At 45.3% G+C, this 22,896-nt stretch overlaps 1 protein-coding gene across 2 annotated transcripts in view; it reads right to left on the bottom strand.

Moving 5' to 3' along the window:
- cnksr3 (cnksr family member 3) overlaps positions 1 to 22,896 on the bottom strand; it is a 102,172-nt gene that overhangs the window by 5,172 nt on the left and 74,104 nt on the right. For both annotated transcript variants that reach the window (XM_078404712.1, XM_078404711.1), the window contains exons 8-11: positions 22,531 to 22,677; positions 21,602 to 21,726; positions 4,352 to 4,557; positions 932 to 1,021 (exon numbers count right to left, since the gene is read on the bottom strand). In XM_078404712.1, coding sequence (XP_078260838.1) covers positions 932 to 1,021; positions 4,352 to 4,557; positions 21,602 to 21,726; positions 22,531 to 22,677 — 568 coding nt within the window. The remainder of the gene's footprint in view (positions 1 to 931; positions 1,022 to 4,351; positions 4,558 to 21,601; positions 21,727 to 22,530; positions 22,678 to 22,896) is intronic.

The following is a 22,896-nucleotide window of genomic DNA, read 5'->3' on the forward strand; positions in this document are numbered from 1 at the left end:
GATCACAATAAAACAAGTGGCCATTTCTAGTACAAACTGTACATTGTTGATCAGAGGTTCCTCACTGATTGCTTAATCAGATGCACGGTTGCTTGACCTGTGTGTGCACATTTGGCGAACAAAGGTCCCATTGCAAAAGCCCACAGAAATCCCATGGGGGGAAAAGTGCAAGAAACGTTCCTTTGTCATTGTCTGGAAGATCTGATCTCTCTGTTTGTTGAAACGATTGGGATAGAGCACAATATGAAGAGAAAAGCATCCTGAATAAATGTACCACACTAAAATCCAATAATACAAAGAAATTTAGCAGAATTCAAGCTGGAAGGCGTACGGAGAAGATTAACGAGGACGTTGCCAGGACTAGAGGGTCTGACCTCTCAGGAGAGGTTGAGTAGGGCTGAACTTTAGTTCTTGGGGCGCACTAGGATGAACAGTGATCTTATAGAGGTGTACAAAATCATGAGAGGAATAGGTCGGGTAGATTCACAAAGTCTCTTGCCCAGAGTAGGTGAATCGAGGACCAGAGGACATAGGTTTAAGGTGAAGGGGAAAAGATGTCATAGGAATCTGAGGGGTAACTTTTTCACACAAAGGGTGGTGGGTGTATGGAACAAGCCGCCAGAGGAGGTAGTTAAGGCAGGGACTATAAGAAACAGTTAGACAGGTACATGGACAGGACAGGTTTGGAGGTATATGGACAAAATGGGGACAGGTGGGACTAGTGTAGCTGGGACATGTTGGCCGGTGCGGGCAAGTTGGGCCGAAGGGCTTGTCTTACGAAACGATAGAACTTTATGTATCCCAGGAGGGAATTTTCACGCTGCATCACTCTTTGACTCTATGAATTGAGCGCCAAAGCACAAATTAATTTGAAAACTCTGAATATGTAAACACGTGAATGGGTGAAGGATTTGCATAGCTTCTGACAAACCTTGCCTTCCTTGAACTCGGGGCCTTGGGCAAACGTCGACTCCTCCCATCCAGTTCCTCCCAACTGGCATTGACAAAGGTCGAGGTCTTCCTATTAATAGCAAAACATTTTTTTTTTAATTAAAAAATTGAGAATTCCGCTTCCTGAAAATATCTAACAATTTCTTTGAAAATTATCAACGTGAAATTAAGGATTTTAAGAAAACACAAATATTGATCTTTTGTCACCGAGAGTCACAGCACTGAAACAGGCCCTCTGGAACACCTCATCCATACCAACCAAGATGCCCCATCTAAGCGAGTCCCATTTGCCCAGGTTTGGCCCAGATCGTTCCATCTTCCTGTCCAAATGTCTTAAATATTATTGTACCCGTCCCAATCACCTTCTCTGGCAGCTCGTTCCACACACCTACTGTCAATGTTGCCCTTCAGGTTCCTATTAAGTCTTCCCCCTCTAATCTTAAAGCTATGCTTTCTATATCTCATTTCACCTATCCTGGGGAAAAGACTGCATTCGCCCTATCTATTCCTCTCATGATTTTAAACAACTCTTCAAGATCACTCCTCAGCCTCCTGCTTGTCCAAGATCTCCCTGTACCTCAGGTCTTCAAGTCCTGATAAATCTTTGTAAATCTTATCTGCACTCTTCTCCAGCTGAGTGGCATATTTTCTATACCAGTGATCAAAACTGAATGTAATATCCCAAGCGACACTCTTGTACAATTGTAACATGATGTCCCACATGAAACCTGCCTCGCTCGTCTGTGCCCACCTGTTACTTGCCAGGCTTTATCATGCTCCCATGTCTTTTCCAGCTCTCTCCCCACTGCTCCAAATCAATCTGAAAGGTCCCCACACAAAACGTCACTTATTCATGTCCTCCAGAAATGGCGCCTGACCCTCTGAGTTACTCTAGCACTTTAGTGTTTTGCTTGCGATTCCATAATCTCCAGTTCTTGGTCCTCCAAAATATTCCAAATGGAATTTAAACTGGAGGTGGCGGAGTATGGACTTAAGCACGAAGGGCTTCTTGGAGAAGAAGAGCTGCCTTAATTTAGTTGCCTCTGGTTGAGTAACTATAGTAGGGTGAAGACTATTGTGCAAGGGAAGAATGAATTGCTGTACACATCTGTCTTGGTATAAGACGAAACGTATAAGATTATTAAGGGGTTGAACACGTTAGAGGCAGGAAACATGTTCCCAATGTTGGGGGAGTCCAGAACAAGGGGCCACAGTTTAAGAATAAGGGGTAGGCCATTTAGAACTGAGATGAGGAAAAACTTTTTCAGTCAGAGAGTTGTGAATCTGTGGAATTCTCTGCCTCACAAGGCAGTGGAGGCCAATTCTCTGAATGCATTCAAGAGAGAGCTAGATAGAGCTCTTAAGGATAGCGGAGTCAGGGGGTATGGGGAGAAGGCAGGAACGGGGTACTGATTGAGAATGATCAGCCATGATCACATTGAATGGCGGTGCTGGCTCGAAGGGCCGAATGGCCTCCTCCTGCACCTATTGTCTATTGGTAGCTGGTATCTCAAATTGAATCGAATGCCCTCGTCTACTGATAGGTTTGGGTTTGGTGTAGATGTGGTAATCTATGTCGAGCTGACCATTTAACATTTTGTAAAAACAGGTCAAACGGTGGGCTTTACGTCTGTCTTGGAGAGTGTTCCACCCCAATGGATTTAGACGTTCGGTAACACTTGCTTCTCTCTCGTAGGTATCTGTAACAAAACCAGCTGCCTGTCTCGTGCTCCAACATGCTGAAAGCTTCCTTCACCACCCCATCTGCCTGCGACGTCACATTTCAACAGTTGATTTCCTCTGCTCCCACAGACGTGTCACTGTGACGCACGGTTTACAAGAACAATCCCTGCGGGAAGGCACAGCAGCAGAGTTGCTGACACAGCACTTTCAGCGTCAGAGACCCGGGTTTGATCCTGACTATGGGTGCCGTGTGTGGAGTTTGCACGTTCTTCTCGTGACTGCGTGGGTTTTCTCGGAGGCCTTTGGTTCCCTCCCACACGCCAAAGACGTTCAGGTTTGCAGGTTAATTGGCTTGGCATAAAAGTAAAATAGTCCCTAGTGTGCGCAGGATGGTGTTAATGTGCGGGGATCGCTGGTCGACGCGGACTCGGTGGGCCGAAGTGCCCGTTTCTGTGCTACATCTCTAAACTAAACTAAAGCAATACCTTGATTCAAAAAATATTACACCTACTGAAATACATGTCATTGACACTCATTTTATTTTCACACCAGGTCACCCCGCCCAACCTGGAGGGATTGGACATTTCACCGTCCGGCGCGGCCTGGAATAGGCCGCGGGATTTTTCTCTGCCCGGCGGGGGCTTCAATGTCGGGAGCCACGACCGCCCCGACGTGCAGCGGCAGCGTCTTCGCCCGCCCCGGGTCGCGGGGCTTGGGTCGGCCCACTGCGGACCTTTCACCGTCCGGCGCGGCCTGGAACGTGGCAACTACAACAACCTGACCGCGGGAGAAGACGGCAGGGGAAGAAAAAAGACATTCTGGCCTTCCATCCCAGTGAGGAGGGGACTGGATGCTTCTTTTTTTTTTTTTTGTGTTGGTTTGTGGTTGTGTAATTTGCTTATTTTATAGCTCTTACTGTTGGACTGTGGGTGACGAAATCTCGCCCAAAAGACTTGTTTTTTGGATGACAATAAAGGTAATTCTGATTCTAATTAGATCACCATAAAACAAACAGGCCGTTAGAGGAACTTGGTGGGTCAAGCAGCATCTGTGAACTCTGCCCTAGTTCCTGCGAGAGTTGATTTTTTATGCTGCAAATTCCAGCATTTGCTGTCATTTGGGACTGGAATTGAAGAAAACTACATCCTACTGTATGTAAGAAAATAACTGCAGATGCTGGTACAAATCGAAGGTATTTATTTCACAAAATGCTGGAGTAACTCAGCAGGTCAGGCAGCATCTCAGGAGAGAAGGAATGGGTGACGTTTCTTCAGTCTGAAGAAGGGTCTCGACCCGAAACGTCACCCATTCCTTCTCTCCTGAGATGCTGCCTGACCTGCTGAGTTACTCCAGCATTTTGTGAAATAAAGATCCTACTATATCCTCAGCAAGCTCTTTGGTCACACCCTCAAACCATCTTCCTAAGCTTTGGTGTTGTTGATTCAAGATATCCAAATCCTCCACCATACAGTGGGGATATTCTCCTGGTAAAAGAAAATAACTGCAGATGCTGGTACAAATCAAAGGCATTTATTCACAAAATGCTGGAGCACCTGCTGAGTTACTCCAGCATTTTGTGAATAAATACCTCAGCAGTGGTAATCTTTATAAACATTGACCATGGCAGACATCTACCTCCGGTCTACTTGAAATTAGGAAAACGGAGGAAAATAGGAACTTGCATTGTTCAGAAGAAAAAAGAAAATTGGAAACATACCATATAAGTGTGTTTTGTCTCGTATTCTCGTGGGCATCGGCACTTCAAATGCATATGGAGGCAACTGATCATAATCCGCAATGGTAAACCGCCGTCTCTGGTATTCCTGATCAAGGAAAGAGTTGGGCGACTCGGACCCCTTGGGAACTGGCCTGATCGATCCATGTTTGCTGACCTCTTCATAATCAAGGTCCCCTTGGTCATTCCTGTGTATTAGGACAAAGCATCAGTTTAGTTCAGAGATACAGCGCGGAAACAGGCCCTTTCGGCCCACCGGGTCCGCGCCGCCCAGCGATCCCCACACATTAACTCCATCCTATACCCACTAGGGACATTTTTTTACATTTACCAAGCCAATTAACCTACAAACCTGCACGTCTTTGGAGTGCGGGAGGAAACCGCAGATCTCGGAGAAAACCCACGCGGGTCACGGGGAGAACGTACAAACTCCATACAGACAGCGCCGGTTGACGGGATGGAACCCGTGTCTCCGGCGCTGCATTCGCTGTAAGGCGGCAACTCTACCGCTGCGCCACCGTGACCGCCCTAAATTAATTTGATGTTATTTTTGGATTAGTGAACTAATTATCCAAAGCAAAATGGTCACAATTATTTCAATTACAGAAACACTCTTCGTGTGTCTAAATAACTTAATTGAAGGGGGGGGGGGGGGGAACTTGCATTATAATTACCTTTGTCTAGCTATTGTGTGCTCAAATTACATGTTATAAATACCATGTTGTGATAACATTTTTGCTCATTGTTTGAATCCTTAACATACGAAAGGAAGCAAGGGCAATGAATGGAACCAGTAAACATAGAAACATAGAAAATAGGTGCAGGAGTATGCCATTCGGCCCTTCGAGCCTGCACCGCCATTCAATATGATCATGGCTGATCATCCAACTCAGTATCCCGTACCTGCCTTCTCTCCATACCCCCTGATCCCTTTAGCCACAAGGGCCACATCTAACTCCCTCTTAAATATAGCCAATGAACTGGCCTCAACTACCTTCTGTGACAGAGAATTCCACAGATTCACCACTCTCTGTGTGAAAAAAAACTTTCTCATCTCGGTCCTAAAATACTTCCCCCTTATCCTTAAACTGTGACCCCTTGTTCTGGACTTCCCCAACATCGGGAACAATCTTCCTGCATCTAGCCTGTCCAACCCCTTAAGAATTTTGTAAGTTTCTATAAGATCCCCCCTCAATCTTCTAAATTCCAGCGAGTACAAGCCGAGTCTATCCAGTCTTTCTTCATATGAAAGTCCTGCCATCCCAGGAATCAATCTGGTGTCCTTTAACATCTTTAACACCTTTAACACATCTTTAACATCTGGACCAAGGCTTTCAAACTGAAGTGGTGCTACATATACGACTAACATAATGCAGTAGAAGCAGACTCTCCTTGACATTTAAAAACAACACCCCTTTTAGACAATAATAAAATCCTGCGCTCATAACAGGACCTGAGGGCCTGAGCGACAGGCAGAGGTTGAGCAGGCTAGGAGTTTGTTCCTTGGAGCGCAGGAGGATGAGGGGAGATCTTATAGAGGTGTACAAAATCATGAGAAGAATAGATCGGGTAGATGCACAGAGTCTCTTACCCAGAGTAGGGGAATCGAGGACATAGGTTCAAGGTGAAGGGGAAAAGATTTAATAGGAATCCGAGGGGTAACTTTTTCACACAGAGGGTGGTGGGTGTATGGAACAAGCTGCCAGAGGAGGTAGTTGAGGCCGGGACTATCCCATCGTTTAAGAAACAGATGGACAAGTACGTGGATAGGACAGGTTTGGAGGATTATGGACCAAGTGCAGGCAAGTGGGACTAGGGTAGCTGGGACATTGTTGGCCAGTGTGGGCGAGTTGGGCCGAAGGGCGTGTGTCCACACTGTGTTATTCTATGACTCGATGACTGACCTATTTCTCCCTCCTAACCCCATTCTCCTGCCTTCTCCCCATAAACCCAGGTTCTTGTCCTGCAATGCAGTTCCTTCCTTAAAACCTGCCAGGATCAATAAGATTATTAAGGGGTTGGAATAGATGAGCTAAATACATAGTGTCTTTTGCCCAGAGTAGGGGAAATCAAGAACCAGAGGACATAGGTTTAAGGTGAGGGGGGGGGGGGGGGGGTGGGGGGGGGGGAGATTTAATGGGAACCTGAGACTTTTTTTGCACAAAGGGTGGTGAGTGCATAGAAGAAGCTACCAGAGGAGATCGTCGAAGCAGTTAGTATTGCAATGTTTAAGAAACGTTTAGACCCGTACATGGATTGGGTCGGTGTAGAGGGATATGAGCCAAAAGCAGGCAGGTGTGACTAGTGTAGATGGGGCATGTTTGTCGGTATGGTCAAGTTGGGCCAAAGGGGCCTGCTTCCACGGTGTATGACTGTAATAATAATAATAACAAGTGGACCCGTTGGGCCCAAACCTCTCCTGCATTGGTGCGGCACCCTGTCCTCCACCCCTCCCCTCAACCCCCCCCCTCCCCCTTCTCCCCCCTTCCCCCCCCCCTCCCCTCCCCCTTCTCCCCCCCCCCCTTCCCCCCTCCCTTCTCCCCTCCCCCTTCCCTCCTTTTAAACTTTAAAATGTGAATAACTAAAAATATAACACCGATTTCAATAAAACTACTTGCATTATCACTAAAGTGATGACGGTGAGTAAGGTGGGCCTAAAATTGTCGCGCTATCGTGTACCGTTTTGGCTGAAGTTCAGACACAAACAAGATAACAAACGAGAGTTGTAGTATACAGATAATAATAATAAAATAAAAAAGAAACCTCAAATGCTGGTTTATACCAAAGAGAGACACAAAGTGCTGGAGTAACTCAGTGGGTCGGACAGCATCCCTGGAGAAAATGGATAGGTAAGGTCTCGGATCGGAAACCTGCTACAATTTTAGTTTGCTTGTTTTGGGGAGCATAAATCAATATTCTGACGTTTACACTGTGGGAATTTACCAATTTAAACCAATTATTCCAGTAAATTTACTGCAATACAGAAACATTTAAAAACCTTCAAAATCGAGCCAAACCAACCAATCAGCATTCCCTGCACAACGCTAAGGCATCTGATAATATCAATGACAGAACAGATTAACATTATTGTAAGAAAATAACTGCAGATGCTGGTACTAATCAAAGGTAATTATTCACAAAATGCTGGAGTAACTCAGCAGGTCAGGCAGCATCTCAGGAGAGAAGGAATGGGTGACGTTTCGAGTCGAGAAGGATCTCGACCCGAAACGTCACCCATTCCTTCTCTCCTGAAATGCTGCCTGACCTGCTGAGTTACTCCAGCATTTTGTGAGATTAACATTATTTGTTATCGTGCTGACTTAGAAGGGGATGTACCAAAGTTTCATTTTGAAATGAAGGGCAACCTTCCACTGAGCAAGTACAACTGAAAAAAAACTTTGAAAGTCAGTGTACTCCTTGTTAAATCAAAATTAGAAATATCCCAGTTATACACTTTATTTAACTATGTATAAATACTCAGCAGAACAAGTATTTTTTATGAACAAGCGATAAATACTAAGTTAGGATTCCAGGGATAGACACAAAATGCTGGAGTAACTCAGCGGGACAGGCAGCATCTCTGGAGAGGAGGAGTGGGTGACGTTTTCAGGTCGAGACCCTTCTTCAGACTTGAGTTGGGGAAAGGGAAATGAGAGATATAGATGGTGATGTAGAGATATAGAACAAATTAATGAAAGATATGCAAAAAAGTAACGATGATAAAGGAAACAGGCCATTGTTAGCTGTTTGCTAGGTGAGAACGAGAAGCTGGTGTGACTTGGGTGGGGGATGGAGAGAGAGGAAATGCAGGGGTTACTTGAAGTTAGAGAAATTAATATTCATACCAGGGTAGAAGGGTCTCGACCCGAAACGTCACCCATTCCTTCTCTCCTGAGATGCTGCCTGACCTGCTGAGTTACTCCAGCAATTTGTGAAATAAATACCTTCGATTTGAACCAGCATCTGCAGTTATTTTCTTACAGAATCTCTGATAGTCACCTCAGCGCATAATTGTCTCAAGTTTCAAAATTCGAACATTTATTCTGAACAAATTGAAAGCATGAATTTAGTTGGGAAAATTCACATGACTTTTCCTGCAAGTTGATTATGTGCTCCCAAGTTAAAAAGATTCTTACGTTTGAAATATTCTTCAAAAGATTCACCTAGTTTCAGGAAACAACGATTCAACTTATCACTTAACGCTTTCCATCCATGGTTGATAATGAATATTTCACCATCCATTCCTGATCAGTGGATGAGCCACTTTGCCCATCTGTCAGCAATTAATCCACAAAAAACTTTTTTTTAGGACAAATGCGTGGGCAAAATTACTTGTCCATAAACTTATTCGTCCATAAAATGAGACACATCAGCGACTCAATTTTCAGATTGCATGCTTCTTGTCCTTTGCAAAACATGCCCTGTACAACTTTGTGTGTAGGAAAGAACCGCAGATGCTGGTTTAAATTCCACCCTCTTCCAAACCATGAACCCACTGCATTGAGTAGTGAGAAATGCTTAAATGCATTAAGCATTTCTCGCTCAACCTGCAGCAGAATATATGGGTAGGAAGGAACTGCAGATGCTGGTTTAAATCGAAGATAGACACAAAATGCCGGAGTAACTCAGCAGGGCAGGTAGAATCTCTGGAGCGAAGGAATGGCCGATGTTTCGGGTCGAGACCCTTCTTCAGACTATATATCAGAATATATGGGCCCATATTGAACCTGAAGGCAGACACAAAATGCTGGAGTGGCTCAGCGGGACAGGCAGCATCTCTGGAGAGAAGGAATGTGTGACATTTCGGGTCGAGACCCTACTTCAGACTGAAGAAGGGTCTCAACCCGAAACGTCACCCATTCCTTCTCTCCAGAGATGCTGTCTGTCCCGCTGAGTTACTCCAGCATTTTGTGTCTACCCTTTACAACTTCATTACCATCTCCTGCTCAACTCAAATTGCCCAATCGACAGAGACACCCAAGAATAAAAGCATCCTCTCACCATAATGATTTTTGTTTCCGTTGTATTGAAAAGCTGCATTTATTCTGACAAAGCATACCATTTTCAGCAGATAAACAGGAAAAAAAAGCAATGGCCCAGAAAATAAAGCATTCGCAAAATGGGTATTTTTAAAGTGGAGTTTGACATATTCTTGATTAGTAAGGGGGTTAAGAGTTAAGGGCACATGGCAGGAGAATGGGGTTGAGAGGGAAAGATTGATCAGCCATCCATTCAATGGGCCGAAGGTCCTAATTCTGCTCCTATGACTTATGAACCTATGAAAAGTGACAACAGAACACTTTCATAGTCTTCATCTTCCCATTTTATCGACAGGAATCCAGAACAGATTAAGGTACATGGATATTTGCTGAGTGAACAAGTCACAAGCATAACTCCATTATTCATTCCATTATATTAATCAGAAATGCATTTCACATTTGAGTACACAAGCTCCTCACCTTTTACAGTACTAGACAATACAGTTCTACCAAAACCACCTCGAAGAGTTAGTCCTATAATCTTCTTCTTTCGACCCTACATCTCCAGCTTCTGTACAATGCACTCCAACCATCTTGCCACTAAACACTAGAATTACTCAAATTCTGTTGCCTCAGGATTTTAACATAGGAGTAAAAGGATTTGAGTAGAGGTCCTTCTGCAGTTGTACAGGGCCCTCTTGAAACCACATCTGGAGTATTGTGTGCAGTTTTAGACTCCTAATTTGAGGAAGGTCATCCTTGCTATTGAGGCAGTGCAGCGTAGCTACACAAGGTTAATCCCCGGGATGGCGGGACTGTCATATGAGGAAAGATTGGAAAGACTGGGTTTGTATTCACTGGAGTTTAGAAGGATGGGAGTGGATCGTGTAGAGACGTATAAAATTATAAAGGGACTGGACAAGCTAGATGCAGGAAAAATGTTCCCAATGTTGGGGGAGTCCAGAACCAGGAGCCACATTCTAAGAATAAAGGGGGAGGGGTATTTAACACTGAGATGAGATAAAACTTTTTCACCCAGAGTTGTGAATTTGTGGAATTCTCTGCCACAGAGGGCAGTGGAGGCCAATTCACTGGATGAATTTGAAAGAGAGTTAGATAGAGCTCTAGGGGCTAGCTGAATCAAGGGATATGGGGAGAAGGCAGGCACGGGTTACTGATTGTGGATGATCAGCCATGATCACAATGAATGGCAGTGCTGGCTCGAAGGGCCAAATGGCCTCCTCCTGCACCTATTTTCTATGTTTAACATTTTCAAAAGATTTGCTTGGCATTTTTTGCAATTCTGGATCTTGTTAAATCACAATCCGCCCCAGCAATATAAATTGGGCATTATTACGAGAATAGCACAATTCATATCAACAGAATGGCACGCAGAACAAAATCGAGAATAAGAATGGCCTGCAACATTAGTTTGTTGAAAATTTCTGCTCTCAACATTGCCAGTTTCCTTTGAGAACATCTCAACATTTCCAGCTTATAAGGTCATAAGGGATAGGAACAGAATTAGGTCATTTGGCCCATCAAGTATACTTCACCGTTCAATCATGGCTGATCTATCTCTCCCTCCTAACCCCATTTTCCTGCCTTCTCCCCATAACCTCTGACACCCGTACTAATCAAGATCTTTTCCCAGGGTAGGGGAAATCAAGAATTAGTGGGCAGAGGTTTAAGGTGAGAGTGAAGAAATTTAACAGGAACCCGAGGGGAATTTTATTTCACTGGGGGGAAGTGGCTGAGTTAGGTATAATAACAATATTTAATACACCTTTGGACAGGTTTATGAATTGGAACATTTTAGAGCAATATGGACCAGGTACAGGCAAATGGGTCTAGTTTAGATGGGCATGCAAGAGGTTATAGGAGCAGAATTAGGCCATTTGGCCCATCAAGTCTACTCCACCATTCAATCATGGCTGATCTATCTCTCCCTCCCAACCCCATTCTCCTACCTTCTCCCCATAACCCTTGACACCCGTACAAAAACAAGAAATTCTCACAAGAAATTCCTACAAATCCAAGCTTCTGAAATTGTTAATGGAGTGGAGGTGCCACGCGTAACTGAAAGCGAAAGGAATAATGTCTAAGATTCACATTTTGCTTGGTCAGAATGGACTTGTATCCAAACAGCAAACGGTGTAGGAATTAACCGACTGCAAAACAATAACGTGCACTGCTGCAACAATTTCTGCTTACGTTCGATTATAAGCCCGAAAAAATAACCATTTCCTTCCAAATGCAGCATTCCATAGAAATGCAGCTTCTATATGTACAATCGAAAGGTTATTTATAATATTGTTTATCCTACTGAATTAACTTGTACTTCCTCCCCTTGTATCCTTTTTAGTTTATGCACTTGTTTCAAAGGATATCCAATAAAACAGATGGAAATGTCAATATGCCTTGTCAGATAAGAAGGTCTTTGGAGGTCAATGTACAGACTATATCAGCTTGCTGGCCTGAGGGTCCATTGCAAGGTGTTGTAACTTAAGACATCCTGATAAAAAAAAATAACGCATAAGGAAGTGGCTGACAGGCTAAAGGTGCCTCAAGGGAAATAGTTCTGAACAAATAATTAGAAAAAAATTTAGAATTGGCACTTTGAACAAACTTTACGCCAGATTAGTAATATACCACATCTGATGGGTCAGACAACACAGGAATAGACCATCCCAGTTATCCATGCTGACTGTGATACCCATCTACATTAACTTAATTTGCTTGTATTAGCCCCATATCCGGTTTCCTATCCGGGTACCTATCCAAATGTCTTTTCAATGTGGTAATTGTGCTTGTCTTTGTTTGCCACCACCCCCGGCCGTTTGTTCCATACAAGCACCACCCTGTGTGAAAAAATTGCCCCTTAAACTTTAAATTTCCCCCTTCCCATCTGAAACCGTTGCCCGATAAGTTTTGAAAATCCCCCCCCCCTTGGAAAAAGGCCATCCACTCCATCTTTGCCCATCAATTTTATGTCTCTTTTTTCTCCTACATTTCAATGAGAACACCGAATCAGTCCCTTCTTTGCCTGATACACCTATGAGCCTAAACATTATGACTACTGACAGGTGAAGTGAATAACATTGGTTATCTTGTTACAATGGCACCTGTCAAGGGGTGGGATATATTAGGCAGCAAGTGAACAGTCAGTTCTTGAAGTTGATGTGTTGGATGCAGGAGAAATGGGCAGGAGTAAAGACCTGAGCGATTTTGACAAGGGCCAAATTGTTATGGCCAGACGACTGGGTCAGAGCATCTCTGAAACAGCAAGGCTTGTGGGGTGCTCCCGGTCAGCAGTGGTGAGTACCGACCGACAGTGGTCCGAGGAGGGACAAACCACAAACCGGCGACAGGGTGTTGGGCGCCCAAGGCTCATCGATGCGCGAGGGCAACGAAGGCTATCCCGTCTGGTCCGAACCGACAGAAGGTCGACTGTGGCCCCAGTCATAGAGAATTTTAATGGTGGTCATGGGAGGAATGTGTCACAATACACAGTGCATCGCACCCTGCTGCGTATGGGGCTGCACACGGAGGACCAACAGCATATTAGGCAGGTGGTCATAATGTTTTGGTTCATCAGGTCATAATCGGTGTAAGTAAATCTTTCAATTTCAGACAACATTCTGGTGAATCTCTTCTGCACACTTTCTAATGTTACCACATCCTTCTTGTAGAGCCGACTAAAATTGTACACAATAGTTCAAGTGCATACTGATTAATGTTTTGGTCACCTGCATCAAAAACATCCCAACTGTTCTACTCAATGCCCCAGTCTGTGAAGGCATTCATTAACACTACACAGCTTGTCGCCATTTTCATCACCTTCCACGTCAGGGTCCCTTCGCACAGAGCCTACCGCCATTTACTGTACATGTCCCGTTAATATCCAACGTTGCAAAATGCAGTTACCATTCATTAAATTCCATCTGCCACTGCTCTGCAGTTTCCCAACTGACCCGCATTCCTTTTCATACTTCACAACCACATATTCTTCTGTCAAACTTAATCAGACCACCTACCCTTCTTATCTAAGACATAGGACAAATAACAATGGTCCCAGCACCAATCCCCGTGGTACAATACTGGTTAACGACTTCCAGTCAGAAATACATTCCTTTGACTATTAACTCCAGCCTCCTATCAATAGGACGCCGCAGCGGTAGAGTTGCTGCCTTGCAGCGCTGGAGGCCCGGGTTCGATCCCGACTACGGGTGCTGTCTGTATGGAGTTTGCACGTTCTCCCCGTGGGTTTTCTCCGAGATCTTCGTTTTCCTCCCACACTCCAGAGACGTACAGGTTTGTAGGCTAATTGGCTTGGTATAATTGTAAACTGTTCCCAGTGTGTGTCAGGCGGTGGCTCGTGGTAGAGGATGATAGCATGGTAGGGCAGTCACGTGTCTCATGGGAGAGAGTGGGGCTCACGTGTACGATGCGTGAGCCACACACGTGTGGGCACATGAAGGCCGCTGTGGGGGGGGTTTAGGGTAGCAGCCTTCATCCTGTCTCTGACACTAACCAGTCGGCTTCAGTGAATGTCCACAAAACCTGGTATAAAACTGCTGGGTATAAATGTAAAATTGTCCTTCGTGTGTGTAGGATAGTGTTAATGTGCGGGGATCGCTGGTCGGCGCGGACTCAGTGGGCCGAAGGGCCTGTCTCCGCGCTGTATCGCTACACTAAACTAAACAAGCCAACTTTGAATTGTCTGAAGAAGGGTCTCGACCCGAAACGTCACCTATTCCTTTTCCTCAGAGATGCCGTCTGACCCGCTGAGTTACTCCAGCTTTTTGTGTCCATCTTCAAACCAATTTTGAATCCCATGTGCTGTCAGCTTCTGGACCAGCTTGTGTGGAAAGTTGTCTACTATCTTGCTGAGGTCCTACGTAAAGAATGTCCAGCACCACATCTTTGTTTGGACAGTCTATGAATTAGGTGCTAAAATTACAATCTGTTCTCCATCTTGCCAGGCATCCCAGTAGTTTTCCGCAAGTACAGCTGGGGTGCGAAACAGTGAGAGAGGGGGATTTGATATGGCCGCTGTTTCCTTGTCATATCAGTGACACATTAGACATAATGGAACAGGCAAATCAACTAAGTGTTAAGGGCCTGTCCCACGTAGGTGATTTTAAGGCGACTGCCGGTGACTAGGCTGTCGTTGAACGTTTGCCGGGGTGTCGCGCGCGGGCGTGATCGTGAGGAGTCTTCAATGAATCGTAGCGGATCTCGGCGCATCGTGGAAAAACTTTCCAGATAGAAATTTCTGGGCGAAAGCTGGCTTGTCGCCAGGTATCGTAGCTTATTGCAGGCGCTGTCTGTCGCACGCTGTCCCCAGGTTTGCTAGGTTGTCGCAGATGCATTTAGAAGCACATGATATTAAATTAAGAAAAGGCATTTGAAGATACCAGAAGATAGTTTTGTTTAACCCATTTATTTACCGTCAGGACATTTGACAGGTAGATTGGAGGCGACAGTTTGACGGTCAGGTAAGCGTGGGAATTTCGCGATGTTTCCGAAGACGGTGTAATCTCTTAGCCAGGTGCTAGTTTCACAAAAAAAGTGACTTGTATCGACCTGACTCGGCATTGTCACGGTCATTGTCGCGGTCATTGTCGCGGTCATTGTCGTGGTCACTGTCGTGGTCATTGTAGTGGTCAGTGTCGTGGTCATTGTCGTGGTCATTGTCGTGGTCATTGTCGTGGTCATTGTCGTGGGGTAAAAGAAAATTTCGGCGATCTGCTACGACTTTGACAGTCGCCGGCAGTCGCCTTAAAAATCGCGTAACGGGGACAGCCCCTTAACTTTTTTTTGCACCACACCATCGATAGGGAGAAGATACACTATACACCTTATATGTGGGATATGGTGATGTGTGATATGGTTTGCATACCTTATATCAGACAACTGCTTCAACTTTGCTGCAAAGCAGGTCTCACATCCCAGCAATACTGAGGATAATGCGAAAAAGCAACGTAGCGGCACGGTAGCGCAGCGGTAGAGTTGCTGCTTTACAGCGAATGCAGCGCCGGAGACTCAGGTTCGATCCTGACTACGGGTGCTGCACTGTAAGGAGTTTGTACGTTCTCCCCGTGACCTGCGTGGGTTTTCTCCGAGATCTTCGGTTTCCTCCCACACTCCAAAGACGTACAGGTATGTAGGTTAATTGGCTGGGTAAATGTAAAAAATTGTCCCTAGTGGGTGTAGGATAGTGTTACTGTACGGGGATCGTTGGGCGGCACGGACTTGGTGGGCCGAAAGGGCCTGTTTCCGGCTGTATATATATGATGAAGATGATGATGATGATGATGATGTTGATGACAACGAAAACAAGGCCATTTGGCCCAAGGAATCCATCAGTCTTTCAGCAAACATTCCAACTCCTATTTCTGCACCTTTTTTTGCCTGATACTATTTCCCCACACCCATCAAGCACTTACCCAATTCACCTTTCAAGTCTTTCTGGGATTGCATTCCAAGTCATAACATACGGTGCAATTAAGTCATTTCGTTACTGCTGCCCCTGGTACTTTTGTCAATCATCTTAGATTGGTGTCTGTAGTTGCAGACGTTTCTGCCACTGGAAACAGATTCTCTTTGTAGCAAATCATTCAATTTTCAACAGCACTTAAAGCTTTATCCTCCCCTCCTGCACAGAAGAAAATCTGTGGCCGCTTCACAATACATCTTTAGTTTAGTTCAGAGATACAGCACGGAAACAGGCCCTTTCGGCCTACCGGGTCCGTGCCGCCCAGCGATCCCTGCACATTAACACTATCCTACACACACAAGGGACAATTTTTACGTTTACCAAGCCAATTAACCTACAAACTTGCACGTCTTTGGAGTGTTGGAGGAAACCGAAGATCTCGGAGAAAACCCACGCAGGTCACGGGGAGAACGTACAAACTCCGTACAGACAGCGTCCGTAGTCAGGATGGAACCCGGGTCTCCGGCGCTGCATTCGCTGTAAGGCAGCAACTCTACCGCTGTGCCACCGTGCCGCCCTGTCCACCATTCCATGTATTATTCCAGTTAAACTCTTCTATATCTTCTCAAAGTCCGTGACTCACTATGTATCATGACCACAACAAGGCTTAGTGGTTTACATACAGAATAACTTCCTTTCGTACTCTATGATTTTGCTGATAAAGACAACAAAATTATATGCCTAGGCTAATGAAATGCCTTAAACTTTTAAAACCTTTTACCACTTGGTCTATGTCACCTCACCATTTTACCTCAAATAAATCACACTTCACACCTTGACAAGTTAAATTTCATCTGCCACAGATCTGGTCATTTTGCCAAAAAAAGGTGAAAATGCTGGACTCGGCAGTTTCATTCTTTCCCGATTCCCACAAAAGGTCTTCAGTTTTGAAGCATCAACACAGTTTCTCTTTCCAAGACAGACGCAAAATGCTGGAGTAACTCAGCGGGTCAGGCAGCAACTCCGGAGAAAAGAACAGTTGACGTTTCGGGTGGAGACCCTGCCTCAGACAGACTCAGGGGAGCGGGAAACGAGAGATGTAGGCAGTAATGTAGAGAGATATCGAACAAATCAATGAAGAACATGCCAAAAAAGTCACAGTGATGAAAGGAAACGCTCCATTGCTGGCTGTGGGCTATGTGGTAATGAGTTGTACAATGAAATCCAACAGGACGACAGTGAAACTAGTACGACAACTGGGGGGGGGGGGGGGGAGGGGAGAGAGGAGAGGGGGAGAGGGGGGAGAGAGGGAGAGAGGGAGAGAGGGGGAGAGAGAGAGAGAGAGAGAGAGAGAGAGAGAGAGAGAGAGAGAGAGAGAGAGAGAGAGAGAGAGAGAGGAGAGAGAGAGAGAGAGAGAGAGAGAGAGAGAGAGAGAGAGAGAGAGAGAGAGAGAGAGAGAGAGAGAGAGAGAGAGAGAGAGAGAGAGAGAGAGAGAGAGAGAGAGAGAGAGAGAGAGAGAGAGAGAGAGAGGGGGAGGGGGAGAGAGAGGGAGAGGGGAGAAAGGGAGAGAGGGAGAGAGGGAGAGAGGGATAGAGGGAGAGAGGGAGAGAGGGAGAGAGGGAGAGAGGGAGAGAGGGAGAGAGGGAGAGAGGGAGCAAGGGTTACTTGAAGTTAGAGAAATCAACCTCACACTCATTTTCCTTTACACTTTTTTTTTCTCCCACGTGTTCCTTTCCATCCTCTACGCCTCTCTCTGGCTCTACATTTCAATCCTAATGTCCCCGATCGTCAGATGCACCAATTTATCCCCACTTCACCACCAGCCTTGGTTACCATCTCCACTCATCCCTCCTTACCTTTATCCCGTTCTTGCCCCACTCCTTCCCCTCAACAGTGTCACACAGCTTTCTCCCCCCTTTATTTATCAATCTGAAGAAGAGTCCCATCCAGAAACATCTGTCCTTTTCTCTCCACAGATGCTGCCAGACCCATCGAGTTCCTCACTGAGTACAAGTACAGGTTCTTTGAAGGTGGAGTCGCACGTAGACAAGGTGGTCAAAAAGGATTTTGGCACTTTGGCCTTCATCAGTCAGAGTATTGAGTATAGAAATTGGGAGGTCATGTTGCAGTTGTATAAGACATTGATGAGATCACATTTAGAATATTGTGTTCAGTTCTGGGCACCACGTTGTCGGAAAGATATTGTCAAGCTTGAATGGGTTCAGAAACGATTTATGAGGATGTTGCCAGGACTAGAGGGTGTGACCTATAGGGAGAGGTTGAGTAGGCTGGGTCTCTATTTCATGGAGCGTAGGAGAATGAGGGGTGATCTTATAGAGGGATACAAAATCATGAGAGAAATAGATCAGGTAGATACACAGAGTCTTTTACCCAGAGTAGATGAATCGAGGACCAGAGGACATAGGTTTAAGGTGAAGGGGAAAAGATTTAATAGGAATCCGAGGGGTAACTTTTTCACACAGAGGGTGGTGGGTGTATGGAACGAGCTGCCAGAGGAGGTAGTTGAGGCTAGGACTATCCCATTGTTTAAGAAACAGTTGGACAGGTACATGGATAGGACAGGTTTGGAGGGTTATGGACCAAGCGCAGGCAAGTGGGACCAGGGTAGCTAGGACATTCTTAGCTGGTGTGGACGAGTTGGGCCGAAGGGCCTGTTTCCACACTTTATCACTCTATGACTCTATGAATCCTTCCCCTATTTTTGCCCTTTTAACAAAAAAACTTGATTATCATAGCGGTTTGTCAAAATAAAAGAACATCAATGTACATTGTCAGAGTGAGGCCAAACGCGAATTTGAGGAACAGCACCTCATATTTTGCTTGGGCAGCTCACACCCCAGCGGTATGAACATTGATTCCTCTAACTTCAAGTAACCCTTGCATTCCCTCTCTCTCTCTGTCCCTCCTCCACCCTGGCCATTGTACTTGTTTCACTGTTGTCCTGGTGAGTTTAATCGTCTGTGCAACTCATTATCACCTTACCCACAGCCACCAATGGACCTTTTCCTTTGATCACCGTTACCTTTTTTACATATCTTTCATTCATTTGTTCTACTTCGCAGTCTGTACTCGATTCCCTTTCCCCTGACACTCAGTCTGAAGAAGGGTCTTGACCCAAAATGTCACCTATTCCTTTTCTCCAGAGATATTGTACAGGGCATTGGTGAGACCACACCTGGAGTATAGCGTACAGTTTTGGTCTCCTAATCTGAGGAAAGACATTCTTGCCATAGAGGGAGTACAGAGAAGGTTCACCAGATTAATTCCTGGGATGGCAGGACTTTCATATGAAGAAAGACTGGATAGACTCGGCTTGTACTCGCTGGAATTTAGAAGATTGAGGGGGGATCTTATAGAAACTTACAAAATTCTTAAGGGGTTGGACAGGCTAGATGCAGGAAGATTGTTCCCGATGTTGGGGAAGTCCAGAACAAGGGGTCACAGTTTAAGGATAAGGGGGAAGTATTTTAGGACCGAGATGAGAAAGTTTTTTTTCACACAGAGAGTGGTGAATCTGTGGAATTCTCTGCCACAGAAGGTAGTTGAGGCCAGTTCATTAGCTATATTTAAGAGGGTGTTAGATGTGGCCCTTGTGGCTAAAGGGATCAGGGGGTATGGAGAGAAGGCAGGTACGGGATACTGAGTTGGATGATCAGCCATGATCATATTGAATGGCGGTGCAGGCTCAAAGGGCCGAATGGCCTACTCCTGCACCTATTTTCTATGTTTCTATATAGCCTGTCCCGCTGAGTTACTTCATCTTTTTGTGCCTATCTTTGGTTGAACCCAGCATCTGCAGTTACTTCCTACACATCAATGTCATTACTCTGCCAACGTCACTTCTAATGCAATGGCACATCTCCAATGCCACCAAAGTATCTTCCTCACGGCCCAAATTACAGCTCGGTGTGCATATATTGGTTTCAGCCGCTGGAGGTCCCAATGTCAAGGTTTAACAATGTCAGCGAAAACTTTAGAAAAAAAGTGAACAAAGCTCAAAGTACATATTCCACCAGGATTGTTTGGATTTCAGAAGAAACTCAAGTATTTTGTGCGGTCTTTTGCAAAGCAGATTGATCAACATTAAGCAAATCGGCTTGGGGGCGTACAAGTTTAAATGAAGCCAAGTTCTCAAGATGGATGTGCTTCTAAATTCCCGGAATGGCGGCACTGTCATATGTTGAAAGACTCGAGCGGCTAGACTTGTATACACTGGAATTTAGAAGGATGAGAGGGGATTTTATCGAAACGTATAAGATTATTAAGGGGTTGGACACGTTAGAGGCTGGAAACATGTTCCCAATGTTGGGGGAGTCCAGAATAAGGGGCCACAGTTTAAGAATAAGGGGTAGGCCATTTAGAACTGAGATGGGGGAAAACTTTTTCAGTCAGAGTTGTGAATCTGTGGAATTCTCTGCCTCAGAAGGCAGTGGAGGCCAATTCCCTGAATGCATTCAAGAGAGAGCTAGATAGAGCTCTTAAGGATAGCGGAGTATGGGGAGAAGGCAGGAAAGGGGTACTGATTGAGAATGATCAGCCATGATCACATTGAATGGCGGCGCTGGCTCAAAGGGCCGAATGGCCTCCTCCTGCACCTATTGTCTATTGTCTATGGATTCAATCAATGAAAAATGCAGTGAGATATCCTCCCCAAGTGTTTTGATTGACTGAAGAAACGTAACTATCAAGGGAGGAGAGAGTAGGAAAACACCAAAGGGGTTTCATTTTGCCATTAGGTACCATTATTAAACACATCAGTTATGCAGGGATAAAAGGCTTCCAGAATCATTTACTAGTAATGTGCTTCCCCTGGTCTGGGTGAAAATATAGTTTTAAACCGTCTCGACACCTTCGCACTATTTAAAAGGTGCTAAGGATCGAGCTACAATCCACATCCACGTGGCAACTTCAACAGCCTGACCACGGGAGAAGACGGCGGGGGAAGAGAAAAGACATTCTGGCCTTCCATCACAGTGAGGAGGGGACTGGAGGAGACTCACTGTGATGGATGCTTCTTTTTGTTTGGTGTTGGTTTATGATTGTGTGTGTGTTATTGCTTATTTTTATTGCTCTTATTGTTGGACTGTGGGTAATCTTTCATTTCACTGCACATTTATGTGTATGTGACAAATAAACTTGACTATTGACTATAATTTAGTCAACAGTGAAGGAATTAGATGCAAAGGCCACGAATCTAAGTGGGTCACTGGCGGTAAATGACAGCAGAGGTGGTGGTGTTACCAGATGCATTTTTTAACACTGCTATTCCAAGGGTTCTATTGACGCATGTGCAGATGTGAAAATGTTAATTTTCTCTCAGGGATTTGAGTCCCTGTGCCAACTTTAATGATGAGAAGGATGAGAGGAGATCTTATCGAAACGTGTAAGATTATTAAGGGGTTGGACACGTTAGAGGCAGGAAACATGTTCCCAATGTTGGGGGAGTCCAGAACAAGGGGCCACAGTTTAAGAATAAGGGGTAGGCCATTTAGAACGGAGATGAGGAAAAGCTTTTTCAGTCAGAGAGTTGTGAATCTGTGGAATTCTCTGCCTCAGAAGGCAGTGGAGGCCAATTCTCTGAATGCATTCAAGAGAGAGCTAGATAGAGCCCTTAAGGATAGCGGAGTCAGGGGGTATGGGGAGAAGGCAGGAACGGGGTACTGATTGAGAATGATCAGCCATGACCATGAATGGCGGTGCTGGCTCGAAGGGCCGAATGGCCTACTCCCGCACCTATTGTCTATTGACACAAGAAGCCTTTTGTTCCACTAGTTCAAATGGCTTTCATACCGTGGAGTATATGGGACAACCGGTGGTGGTGGGATGTACAAATCCTTAATGGCAGGCTTGTCCTTCTTCTGAGACATCTCCATGGTGCTGGCTGTGGATGGGGTTGCAGTCTGGGAAGGGCTGGTCTGCAAAATACAAAAGGAGGACAAAATATTTACTGTGCATTGAGGAAGCGGGGCAGGAAGAGCAATGCACACGGAACGCGGTCAAATTCTACAGTGCCAGAGAGCTTCTCTTCGGTTCCCGACTGTATTGCAGCGAGTAATAAGGGACATGTCATAACCTCCTCCACATGTTTCACAGTTTTAGCTTCTACTTCAGGGCGTAGGGCGGGCACGGTGGCGCAGCGGTAGAGTTGCTGCCTTACAGCGAATGCAGCGCCGGAGACTCAGGTTCGATCCCGACTACGGGCGCCGTCTGTACGTTCTCCCCATGACCTGCGTGGGGTTTCTCCGAGATCTTCGGTTTCCTCCCACACTCCAAAGACGTGCAGGTTTGTAGGTTAATTGACTGGGTAAATGTTTAAAAAAATTGTCCCTAGTGTGTATAGGGTAGTGTTAATGTGCGGGGATCGCTGGGCGGCGCGGACTCGGTGGGCCGAAGGGCCTGTTTCCGCGCTGTATCTCTAAATACAAAACAGGGACCCACAGACAGCAATGGAAAATATTGGCAGGATCTGCATCATGCACACACTGTGTCTTGATCAGTGTCTTGATTAGTGCGGGTGTCAGGGGTTATGGGGAGAAGGCAGGAGAATGGGGTTAGGATGGTGAGATAGATCAGCCATGATTGGATGGCGGAGTAGACCTGATGGGCCGAATGGCCTCATTCTGCTCCCGCCACTTCTGACCTTATGAGTTCACAATTAAGTGTGAACCCCCTGCAAATATCTCAAGACGAAATGGAAGAAGCCTCGAGTTCTTCATTACCTGCACAGCTGGTGGCTTCCAACGCATGTTCTTCAGAGGAGCTGGAGTCAAGTTGCACGTGTTTGCTGGCCTTTTTTTCAACAGAAGCAACACACCTACAGGGTCTTCACGAAGTTTCCCAACAAGGTTTTTCAACTGCCAGCCAACCTTTTAACAGAAATAAGGTCTGAATCACTAAAGAGTCACTTAACTTTAATAAATGCCAATGTTCCGCAAGAAGCCCCACACATAGTCTTGTTTTTACATCGAGCACAATGATATTAAAAAATCTGTATCAATGACATCCAGTTAAAGAAAGTGTGTTATTGGTCATTCTTTTTAATTTATACTTTGCAGGTAAAAACTAGAAAACATGCACAGTGAAGT

Source organism: Rhinoraja longicauda, chromosome 9, assembly GCF_053455715.1.
Source record: "Rhinoraja longicauda isolate Sanriku21f chromosome 9, sRhiLon1.1, whole genome shotgun sequence".
In the NCBI taxonomy this organism is placed as follows: Eukaryota; Metazoa; Chordata; class Chondrichthyes; order Rajiformes; family Arhynchobatidae; genus Rhinoraja; species Rhinoraja longicauda.